The sequence below is a fragment of the Rhinatrema bivittatum genome, chromosome 1 (genome assembly GCF_901001135.1).
Source record: "Rhinatrema bivittatum chromosome 1, aRhiBiv1.1, whole genome shotgun sequence".
NCBI lineage: Eukaryota > Metazoa > Chordata > Amphibia > Gymnophiona > Rhinatrematidae > Rhinatrema > Rhinatrema bivittatum.
Genome location: NC_042615.1, coordinates 539171365 through 539183847, shown reverse-complemented (window position 1 = coordinate 539183847; position 12483 = coordinate 539171365). Strand labels below are relative to the sequence as shown.

The 12483-nt window shown below is 48.7% G+C and overlaps 1 protein-coding gene across 4 annotated transcripts in view; it reads right to left on the bottom strand.

The window, feature by feature from the left end:
• ECPAS (Ecm29 proteasome adaptor and scaffold) overlaps positions 1–12483 on the bottom strand; it is a 338465-nt gene that overhangs the window by 229031 nt on the left and 96951 nt on the right. For all 4 annotated transcript variants that reach the window (XM_029614666.1, XM_029614656.1, XM_029614672.1 and 1 more), the window contains exons 10-11: positions 11345–11430; positions 4201–4279 (exon numbers count right to left, since the gene is read on the bottom strand). In XM_029614666.1, the coding sequence (XP_029470526.1) occupies positions 4201–4279; positions 11345–11430 (165 nt within the window). The remainder of the gene's footprint in view (positions 1–4200; positions 4280–11344; positions 11431–12483) is intronic.

Below are 12483 nucleotides of genomic sequence, written 5' to 3'. Positions count from 1 at the left end.
CACAATATTGGATTCCTGACTGATCCGAACATAAGAACATAAGAAAATGCCATACTGGGTCAGACCAAGGGTCCATCAAGCCCAGCATCCTGTTTCCAACAGTGGCCAATCCAGGCCATAAGAACCTGGCAAGTACCCAAAAACTAAGTCTATTCCATGTAACCATTGCTAATGGCAGTGGCTATTCTCTAAGTGAACGTAATAGCAGGTAATGGACTTCTCCTCCAAGAACTTATCCAATCCTTTTTTAAACACAGCTATACTAACTGCACGAACCACATTCTCTGGCAACAAATTCCAGAGTTTAATTGTGCGTTGAGTAAAAAAGAACTTTCTCCGATTAGTTTTAAATGTGCCCCATGCTAACTTCATGGAGTGCCCCCTAGTCTTTCTACTATCCGAAAGAGTAAATAACAGATTCACATCTACCCGTTCTAGACCTCTCATGATTTTAAACACCTCTATCATATCCCCCCCTCAGTCGTCTCTTCTCCAAGCTGAAAAGTCCTAACCTCTTTAGTCTTTCCTCATAGGGGAGTTGTTCCATTCCCCTTATTTTGGTAGCCCTTCTCTGTACCTTCTCCATCGCAATTATATCTTTTTTGAGATGCGGCGACCAGAATTGTACACAGTATTCAAGGTGCGGTCTCACCATGGAGCGATACAGAGGGATTATGACATTTTCCGTTTTATTCATCATTCCTTTTCTAATAATTCCCAACATTCTGTTTGCTTTTTTGACTGCCGCAGCACACTGCACTGACGATTTCAATGTGTTATCCACTGTGACACCTATATCTCTTTCTTGGGTTGTAGCACCTAATATGGAACCCAACATTGTGTAATTATAGCATGGGTTATTTTTCCCTATATGCATCACCTTGCACTTATCCACATTAAATTTCATCTGCCATTTGGATGCCCAATTTTCCAGTCTCACAAGGTCTTCCTGCAATTTATCACAATCTGATCACACAACTTCTGAATTCTCTGATCCATTAGATGAACACAAACTATCTTTGTATCAAATTGAGCCCCCAGATACTCCAGTATTTGAGATAGCCGCTGTCAGTTTCCGCAAAGGAATCTTCAGGGGAAACTGACAGCCACCCCAACTCCTGCAACAATTGTATCACTTGCTGAGTGGCCGATACACTCTTCTGATATGACTTTGCCCTTATAAACCAAGTGTCCAGATAAGGATGAACCAAAATACCTTCTTTATGAAGAGCCATGGCTACCACAACACCTCTTTCGAAAAATGTTCTTGGAGCAATTGCCAGCCCAAAGGGAAGTGCCTGAAACTGAAAACGTCAACCTAGCACTACAAAACCGGAGAAAGTGTGATGATCCTTCCGGTTCAGAATATGAAGATAAGCCTCTGTAAAATCCAGAGATATCAGAAATTCTCCTGTCTATACCGCAATAATCATTGACTACAATGGAGTAAGCCACCTTCAAGAAGTTGTTGATTTGCCTCAGGTCCAAAATGTGGTAAATGGTTCCCTTTTTCTTCGGAACCACGACAAATGGTTTTGTGGCACATCTGGTTTTTCGGAACTGGGATTATTGCATGCTAATTGAGAAGTCTCTGCAGAGTAGACTTTAGAGCCTCTTGTCTCAATTGAATGAAGAGGGGAAACCCCAAAACTGTCTGAAACCAGGCAAGCGAACTCCAGAGCATATCCATTTTTCACAATTTCTAAAACCCACTGGTCCTTTGTGATTTGAGAACACCTTTGATAAAACAGACAGGTGGCCACCTATCTTCTGACACCAGTGATAGGACCCCTAAGGACTCATTTCAATGCTCTACAAGAGCCTGTTCCTGTGGCTCCTTTACATCCCTTCTTCAAATCTAGATTAGGGCCTCGACCTCCTGAAGAGCTCAGACCTGGTCTGAACCTCATGGAAGAAAAACTCCAAGATGCCTCCTTTTTTCTAACTTCCAGGAACCTCGGAACCTTTGAATCCCTCATGCCTTAGTCATCTTTTCCAGCTCTGCTCCAAACAAGATCAGATTCTTAAATTGCAATTTAGTTAAATTCATCTTAGAGAGAGTGTCCAAGCTTCTATTACGGATGCAAGTCTCCTGGCAGAGGAGCAGACCAAATCATAACCAGCATCTGCCAAGTAGCCGCTCCCAGTTCCAATGGCAGAGAATTCTCTCAACTCCACCTTGGCATCCTGCACCAGATGCAGCCCCGATCTTGCTACAATTCAACAGGCGTAGATCTGCAACACCATTCTCACAGCCTCAAAGACCTGCTTAAGCAAGCACTCTATTTTCCTGTCTTAAGCATCCTTAAGAGCTGCCTCATCCTCTACTAGTACAGTGGTGTATTTAGTCACTGAACATACCAAGGCTTCTAACCCTGGGAAAACACAATTTTTCATTTTATTTGCAGATTCAGCAGATACAGCTTAGTGAGGGAACAACTCCCCCCCCCCCCTGAAAATTAGCCTCCAGAGTGCCCATTCCAAATCAATTAGATCTTGCACCATTTGGTGAAGGAGGAAGAATCTCTTAAGACTCCCTTAAACTGATTATAAGAGGATCCTCTCCTTGGGAGCAGAAGACTCCTTTTTTGCTGTTCATAATCTGCCACGTGTGCAGTGACTGAGATGTCATCTCTATAAAACAAACAAAAAAAAAAAAAAAGACAGCATGGAAGCATGATCCTCCTCTTCAAGAAGAACCTCACCTTTCTCCAATTCCCTCTTAGTATCACCCTGGGGGGGGGGGGGGTAATTCCTTAAAATCTTCCAGAAAAAGTCTTCCTCGAGAACCTGTATCCCCATGACCGCCATGGTTTTCTTTTTCCCCTGGGAATCTGCCAGGGTAGAGGGTGCTGGGAGGGCAGAGACAGTCCCGGGGCCACTCTACCCCATGCAAAATGCTTGCAAGCCCATGAAAAACATCCTGTGAAATCATTGTCCAAAGCAGAGAGGAGACAGAGGTCAGGAGGAGGACTTACTACAATAGCAGCAGTCCTAGATGCCTGACCCATAGCAGCATCCAAATGATACTCCTGGCTAAAAGGAGGATGCCCAACCTCAATTTCACTGCCCTGTGACTGTAAAATGGCCACTGTAGCCTCCTGAGACATGAAGACTTCCCTTGTCCCATCCAGTGTGTCCTCCGATCCAAAGCCTCCAGTCGAAAGGAAAAAAAAAACAAAACAAAAAACCGCTTGAAGCAGTTTCCCCCAAGCCAAAGAATACTTTCTACAGAGCTTAGACGTGCTCCCTGCCTGTGCCTTTCGCAAGTGACAGACAGTGCAGAGTGCGGATTTCCACCTGCGGTCCTCCTCCGTCACCATCTTGTACATGTGGTCCACAGGCCTAATCAACACGACCTGAACAGAAATCCCCCTAAACCAAGAACTGGCCCTCGGCAAAAAGAAAAATCACTCCTGGAGCTCCAACATGCTGCTGCACTGCCATGGTCTACCACTGCTGAAACAAGCCCTCCATTCACTCTCCCTGCCTAAGGGGGGAGTTTCTGGTTTGTTTGGGGGTTTTTACACACTTTATTGCACCAGCTAGAGAAGCAAGGACTTCTTAAAGAAATAGTATCTTGAATTGCCAGCAAAGACGGGAGCAGCAGGAGGAAGGAGTGAAGAGAGGAGTGAGTTACCTCAAACCTTCTAGGATCCCCCTAAATCTAGATTTCTCAAAAGAGGAAGGAGCATAAGCTTTCACCTCTGAAGGATTAATCCCTTTTTTTTTTGTTTTGTAAAATCTTGAGACCTTGCTCATCCGAAGGAGGAAGGACTGTCGAGACACCTCAGGAGCTCCAAACATTTCCGGTTCAGTTTATCCTAGCGTGAGTCCACACAGCATGGGACTGCATGCCTCCCATGTACTGGAAACAAAGAATACTGGCAGGCTGGTGTCAGCATGGATGCTTATAAGGAGTAACATCAACAAGCCTGTTTATCTTTTATCGCCAGCTGCTGATTGGTGTGGATAACCCAAAGGTCCGCATTGGACAGACTAGATGAAGAGGAATATCTGGTTTACAAATAAAAAAACAAAAAACCCAACACGAACAGTTTTCCTCACTGGATTCCCCTCATCTCAACCCAGCTCCATAAGTCACTGCTATTGTCAACGATTTTTTCCTTAAAATATTTGATTAGCCAAATAAAAGAGCAAGAAAGTCACATTGTATAAAGTAAAATGAATTAAACTCACCTCTTTATATTCATTGATCAACTTAGTAAGTCCATTTAAAAGCATAGGGCCCAATGGTTTTATCTTGCTATCTGGACAACTGATAAAGAAAACAGTGTTAAAACTGCAGTTTAATGAAAACATATCTGCATCTAAAATTTAAAAATAAGTTCTCTCTCTCTTTATGATTTTTATTTTATTCTTGAGAAAATAGTAGTGTCTAAAAATGTTAAGTCCCAATACTGCATCCCTCTTCTATGTTAAACAAAGACACCAAGAATTTGAAAGCGAAAGGATGAGAGGGTAAAGGAGAGAGAAATTGAAATGAAAAGATGGTGTTTATCCATAATTAGTTTCAGGCAGTGGAGGATCATCCAACTGAAAATGGTATAAAGGAAAATTAGTTTCTTACCTGATAATTTTCGTTCCTGTAGTACCAAGGATCAGTCCAGGACACCTGGGTTGTGACTCCGCACCAGTAGATGGAGACAGACTAAAACTTGTGGGCGGAGCATATATGCCCCTGTGCCAGTCACAGCCCCTCAGTCATACGTAATGTCAAAGTAGACAAAAGCCAAAAGGCAACCATAGCTAACCATACAACTTGATAGGGAAAAGAAAACCAACACCCCTACAGGAACCAGACTCCCCAACCGGGAGAGCGAATGGATCAGCGTACTGAAAAACACAATAATGAGCGGACTCTCCGTTACTATAACGCAACACTGCGGGCGGGATCCTGGACTGATCCTTGGTACTACAGGAACGAAAATTATCAGGTAAGAAACTAATTTTCCTTTCCCTGTACGTACCAGGATCAGTCCAGGACACCTGGGATGTACCAGAGCTAACTTACCGAGGGTGGGAAGCAGAGAGTCCCGCTCGGAGTACCCTCTCTCCAAAACCCCCAGCTTCAGTAGCCTGAACATCCAACCGGTAATGTTTAATGAAGGTATGCAACGACTTCCAGGTAGCCGCCCTGCAAAGCGTGTCGAATGAGCCCGAAGACCCACCGGCGGCGATTTTCCGCGCAGAATGTACGCAGAACCAATGGCTTCCTTGAGCCAACGGGCAATTGTCGTGCGGGACGCCGCAGCACCTTTCTTTGGACCCGAAGTTAACACAAACAGATGATCCGTCACCCGAAACGGATTAGTAACCTCCAGATAGCGAAGCCGGGACCTCCGCACATCTAGTTTTCTCAAGTCATTTGTTTTCGGGTCCGAAGACTCCGCAACCGAGAAAGCGGGAAGATCAATTGACTGATTCCAATGGAACGACGACACGACCTTAGGAAGGAAGGAGGTAACCGTCCACAAGGAGACCCCCGAATCGGAGATGCGCAAGAAGGTCTCCCTACAGGACAACGCCTGTAATTCTGAAAACACGACGGGCCGATGCAATCGCCACTAGGAATACGGTCTTCAAGGAGAAATCCTTGAGCGTAGAACGTTTCAGGGGCTCAAAACGGCACTGAGCATAAGGCTGAGAGTACCCAGTTGAGGTTCCAAGACGGGCAAGGGGGCCGCAACGGAGGACGGAGGTGCTTAGCCCCCCTAAGAAAGCGGGAGATATCCGGGTGGAGAGCCAGAGAGATCCCCCGGACCTTACCACGCAAACAGCCAAGCGCCGCCACTTGAACCCGAAGGGAATTACACGCTAAACCTTCGGCGAGCCCCGCCTGGAAAAAAGCCAGAATTTCGGGAATAGAAGCGGAAGTGGGGTCTAGGCCCCACTCCATGCACCATTCCTCAAAAACTACCCAGACCCGAACATAAGCTAGGGACGTAGACTGTTTTCTGGATCTCAGCAACGTAGCAACGACCGCATCCGAGTAGCCTTTTCTCTTCAACCGATACCTCTCAAAAACCATGCTGCGAGACAAAAGTGAGCCACATCCTCCAAACAGACGGGGCCCTGACGAAGGAACCCCGGGAATCCCTGTAGACGAAGGGGTGCGGCCACTGACAGCTGGACCAGGTCCGCAAACCACGGACGGCGTGGCCACTCCGGCGCCACCATGATCACATTGGATGGATGCAATTCTATGCGCTGTAGGATCTTTCCGATCATGGGCCACGGTGGGAACACATAGAGAAGCACATCCACCGGCCAGGGAAGCACCAATGCGTCGACTCCTTCTGCTCCCCTTTCGCGACGTCGACTGTAAAATCGCGGAGCCTTCGCGTCGTGCCAGGTGGCCATCAGATCCATGTGGGGCATTCCCCAAGTCCGGCGAATGAAGAGAAACGCCTCGTCCGCCAACTCCCACTCTCCGGGATCCAAGCGGTGACGACTGAGAAAATCCGCCTGGACGTTGTCGATTCCCACTATGTGGGAAGCCACGAGATGGCTGAGATGCCGTTCTGCCCAGAGCATCAAGAGCCGCGCCTCCTCCGCCACTAGAGGACTTCTTGTCCCTCCCTGGCGATTGATGTAAGCCACGGTGGTAGCGTTGTCCGACCATACCCGGACCGCCTGTCCGCGCACGAGGGGTAGAAAAGCTTGCAGCGCCAGACGGACCGCTCTGGTCTCCAGCCGGTTGATAGACCACCGGGTCTGCGACTCTGACCACAGACCCTGAACCGACTTCCAGCTCAGGCTGGATCGCGCCTGCCCCTCGAGAGGTAGAGGTAGATAGAAATCCTCGGAAACCGGTTTCCAGCGGGAAAGCAATGAGGACTGCAGCGGCCATAGATGAGCGAACGCCCAAGGGACTAACGCCAGCTTGGATGCCATAGACCCCAGAACCGTCAGGTAATCACAGACTCGTGGCCGGTGTAGCGACAAAAGACGTAGCACCTGAGACTGTAGTTTGCATATCCGGTCCTGCGAGAGAATCACACTGCCTCGCTACGTGTCGAACAGGGCTCCAAGATATTCCAAGGACTGAGAGGGTTCGAGATAACTCTTGTTGAAGTTGACCACCCAGCCCAAGGACTGCAAGAGCTGTAACACCCTGGCCACCGCCTGCCGACACAGACTCTGAGACTTCGCCCGGCTCAGCCAATCGTCGAGGTAAGGGTGAACCAGCAGGCCTTCCCGCCGCAACTGCGCCGCCACGACCACCATCACTTTCGTGAATGTCCGAGGCGCTGTCGCCAGGCCGAACGGAAGCGCCCGGAACTGGAAGTGCCTGCCCAGAATGCCAAACCTCAGAAACCGCTGAAACGCTGGTTGAATTCCCACATGAAGGTATGCTTCTGTGAGATCTAGGGACGCCAGGAATTCGCCGGGACGCACTGACGCGATCACTGACCGAATGGTCTCCATTTTGAAGTGAGGGACTCGAAGGCATCTGTTGACTCCTTTCAGATCCAGAATTGGGCGGAAAGTGCAGTCTTTCTTGGGGACTAAGAAGTAAATGGAGTACCGGCCCTTGCCGTACTGAGCGGCCGGAACCGGCGAGATGGCTCCCAGTCTTTGGATGGTATCTAGCACCGCCGCCTTCTTCTTGGGATCCTTGCAGGGTGAGACCAGGAAATTGTCCGTTGGGATGCGAGCCAAATCTAACTCGTAGCCATGTTTTATCACGTCGAGGACCCATTGATCCGATGTCACGCTGGCCTATTCCTCGAGGAATAAGGATAGACGCGTCCCCACGTTTGGAACAGCGTGCCGAGGACGCGACGAGGGATGGGCCGGCCGAACTTCATTGCGAAGGCTTGGACCCCGCACCCGACGGGGCCCCTCCTTGCCGGCCAAAACGTTTGCCCCGAAAGGACTGCTGCCACTGGGTGTACCAAGAGGAAGACGGCCTATACGAGGGTCCAGAGGATCTTTGTGGCCTAGACTTCCTGGGCCCCCTGAACCGGGCTCTGCCTGAAAAGGAAGATCTCAACCGGGTCCTATCCTCCGGCAGCTTAAACGCTCGGTTCTCCCCCAAGTAAACCATCAAATCGTCCAACTCCTTGCCGAACAGCAATGTCCCCTTAAAAGGCAAAACCCCGAGGTGAGCCTTGGAAGAGCCATCCGCTGCCCAATTGCGCAGCCAAAGGAGACGACGTGCCGACACCGCTGCCACCATGGACCTAGCTGAGGTGCGCAAAAGATCATGGAATGCATCCGCGCCATAGGCAATGGCCGCCTCCAATCTGTCAGCTTGGGAAGCCTCCTCTGAAGAGAGACCCGCATTCGCCTGCAGGACTGAGCCCAGCGCAGACTAGCACGCATAGCAAAATTTGTGCAACTGGCGGCACGCACCCCTAGGGCAGAAACCTCAAAAATATTTTGAGTTGAACCTCCAACGTACGGTCTGGAATATCCCGGAGGGCTGTCGCTCCCGTGACCGGGATGGTAGACCTCTTCGTGACAGCTGACACTGCCGAATCCACCTTTGGGAGTCGGAGGAGCTCTAGCGCGTCCTCCGGCAAAGGGTAAAGTTTGTCCATGGCCTTGCTGACCTTCAGACCTAACTCCGGAGTATCCCATTCCTTGAAGAGGATATCCGTGGACGAAAAAAAATGAAAAACGACCGCCGGCCCTGTGAACCCAATCAGAACAGGATCCATATTTGCCTCCTGGCGGACCACCACCGGAGGAGCCTCAATCCCCAGCTCCTGGAGAATGGCCGGAATGAGTGGCGACAGTTCCTCTCTGTGGAACAGACGCACCACCTTGGGGACATCCCCGTCGACGGCCTGCGCTCCTTTACCTGTACTGGGCTGCGCCGAGCCATCTGCTGCTGCCGTCCCGGCCCCAGGCAGGGGCTCCTCGGAGGCCTCTGTGTCCGCCCCGGAGGTATCTTCGGAATCCGAGTTCTGCGGCACCCCTCGGGGAAGCCGTTTGCCCCAGGCCGCTCTCTGGGTGGTCTTCGCCACCCTCCTTGCCATCTTCTTCTGCGGCGGGGACCGGTGGACCCTTGAACGCGAGGCGTCCCCCCGTCTGCACTTGCTGCGCTTATAACGGCGCAGCAAAAGCGCCAAATCTTCAGAACACTTGCCCGAATCCGTTGCGTCGCTTTCCGAATGCCCCCGGGACTGGGGCCCCTCTGAAGGGACCTTCACCGCTGCGGGGAAAGCGTAGGAGGTAAAACCGAGGCCCCCACCATTTCCCGCGAAGCTACCCGGCCGGTAGACAAAATGGCCGCCATTCCCGCGCTGACCAGGAACGGGTCAGGAGGCCTATCAGGGGGACCCCCCCCTTGCGACGGCGATCGCGCGACCCGGGAACGGGCCCCCCGAGGAGCCGCCGACGATCCCTCGTCTCCCGGGACGCAGGCCGAGCAAAGCCCGTCCCGGGAGAGACGCGCGCGCGCCGAGTCGCAGGCCCTGCACTGCGAGCCGCGCGGCCTTGCAAAAAACCGCGGGAAACCAAAGACGCGCCGAAAAGCACTGAGGGACGCCGAATAAACACAAAAATTCAACACGGCGAAAATCGGCGACCTCCCCCCTGCCGAAGACGCCCCCCCTCGAGCGGAACGGAGCGCAACGCCAAGGAACGGAGAGCCGACTGAAAACAAAAGTAAAAACACTTTTTTTTTTTTTTTAATAAGAAAAAATGCTGTCCCAGGTGCTGAAAAGCCCTATGTCCTGCAGGGGTGAGTGAACCGGGCTCCCCGGTGTCACCCCTGACGCTGCTACTAGTCCAGCCGGGTCCTCAACCCTAGCAGCGGCCTCAACCTGGGGAGGGTAGTCCCCTCAGGACCTCTCAACTCCCCAGGGAGGCAGGGCAACTGGGACTAGAATTAAACAAGATTAAATAAAACCCAATTTGAAGAAAAAACCAAGTTAGGCCTAATAAAATCAACCACAAAAGCGAACCTGACTAACCACACAGAATCAGGCCCGACAGGGCTGTGACCAGACCTGCACCACCTACTGGAGACAGAGTAAGACTGAGGGGCTGTGACTGGCACAGGGGCATATATGCTCCGCCCACAAGTTTTAGTCTGTCTCCATCTACTGGTGCGGAGTCACAACCCAGGTGTCCTGGACTGATCCTGGTACGTACAGGGAAAAAAATTAGCGAAAGAAAAAAGAACAGAAGAAAGAAAAAGAAAAAAGTATTGATGCCTTTGGAGTGATCCTGAGCATTGAACTGGGAGATTACAGTTAGGACAGAGAGAAATCCAAAGAGGAGGAAGAAACTCAGCTGAGTTGGGGTGAGAAGAGGCAAAGTTCCTTGCACCAGGAAACCTAAAATGAGTACTGAGAGAGAAACATGGGTATTCAACAAGACACCAACAGAAACTAGAGTGAACAGCAGCACTGAGCAGTGCACAGCATCAAAGGCTGAAGAGAGATGGAAGGGGACCTGCTGTTGTACTTAGAACCAAAGAGGAAGACCAGAAGACCTGGAATAGCCTTTCAGCAGAGCGGAAGAGGCCAGCACTGAAACAGAATTCAAACCTGCTCGGGACAGATACAGAAGGGAGTGGTAAGAAGAGGTTGAGATGTTGGATAAAAAAAAAAAGACATGAACGGGGAAGCTGGGGTTGGTTTAAGCATGGGAATCCAAATGCTCATTTGCCCAAAGTGGCAGAGAACCAGAGAGAAAGAATTTCAGCTGGGAAGTCTTGATGGGCTAAATATTCTTTATCTAATGTCATCTACTATGTTCAGATCAAACCAACTAGGCTCAGGAGTGAGAAGAGATACCTTCTTGGCAGCAGGAGGAGGAACCCAAAGATGGGCTGTTTCCGAAGAATAAAATGTTAGAAATCAGTCAGGACAAAGATCCAAAAAGTTGAGAAGAAGAAACATTTGAGGAAGTTGGTTACAAGCACTGTGCTCAAATAACTTACAAAAACAAGAGAGAGAGAGACGTGGAAGAGTACAGAATAATAGTAGGCAAAAGCACAACCTGTCTGTAGACAGAAGGAATTTAACATGGACAGTGCAATGTAACAATGCGACGTGTATATGGAAGAAAGGAAGAGGACAGAGTTTATGCTGGAACAAGATGCAATACACTATGCAATATCCTCATTTAACTTTGTAATTGTACTCAAAAGGACATGTAATATAAAAACCAAAACAAATATTTGGGCATTTGAGTGGTATGTTCACTAATTACAGTCCTTTCCAGATTATGCTCAATTCATATAAAACTTTGTCTCCTTATCAGACATGTTTAAAAAGCACGTCCAAAAGCATCCTCATTTGCTGGGTGATAGAATTAGTAACACGGTTTGCACGAATTCTGACCCCACTGCATTACTTACACTGTACATATGTGGTGCACAAACTGAAGGGCCAACATTCTCAGCTTGGCATTTGTGTTCCCACCAAAGAGTCCGTCATACACCACCTACAGGAAATGAAAGAACAAAATGTTTTACCACAAGCATAAAGTGTGGCATTCTAGATAGCCTCGGTCCAACCCCCCTATACAAGTCTTTTTGAAAGGTGCCAACTTTGCCTGCCCCCTCTCCTTCCCAAATCACTCAGAAAAATGAAATTGTCTGATGCTCTTCCAAGGACATCACCACACAATGTTTGGTAGGCCTTGGTCTAGCCATTTCAAAGATATAAGAGGAGGGAACCCACACACAAAACTGCATGGATTTCTTAGAAGAAAAACTGACAAACACACAAAAATACAAACCACAACACACATTTTACCATCTCTGTTCTAGCGAACTGAGGATAAAAATGCACTGAATCCATCCTTTTCATTCCCTAACAGACCTTTGCGGCCCTCTACCCTGTGATACGGTATGTAAAAACTTGTGTCCAAGGACATAGATCTCAGTGGCATAGTGATGAGCTGAACGCATTTATTTGTTTATTTGCAGTATGAGCTGCATTCCAAGTATCTTCAAATAACCACTCATATAGCTCAGAAATTTAGCAGACTAGAGAATATAGTGTGTTGTGCGCACCAGTTTATTTCCCAGTGAGTCCAGTGTTTTATCACTACACAAAAATAAAAGGATTAAAATACTTTCAGCACATAAGATTTTCCAAAGTGCTCTATAAAAACGCATTAGGGATTCTGGCCAACAGTGGGAAATTACTAAATGCAAGAGTATGCATTTTTTTTTACATATCACATCTTATAAAACAGATATTTAACAGTGCCCAGCTTAATGCCATCCCCAACTCAGACTGAAAAAAAAATGCATAAACAAAGTGCATTATAAACCATTTAATTGGGTTGACAGATAAATTCTGGGAAAGCGTGGAAGTCCAGAGAGTGCATCCTTAGAGGAATTTGTTTATCCAATGGATGCTAGGTGGTAGCCTGGTAAACTGTAAAAAAATAAAGTGGTTAAAAATAGTGCCCATCATCAGATGACAGCACATTAAATGTAATACCCATGTTTACCTGAGGAATTACCCTGTTGCAAGTTCCCATCTG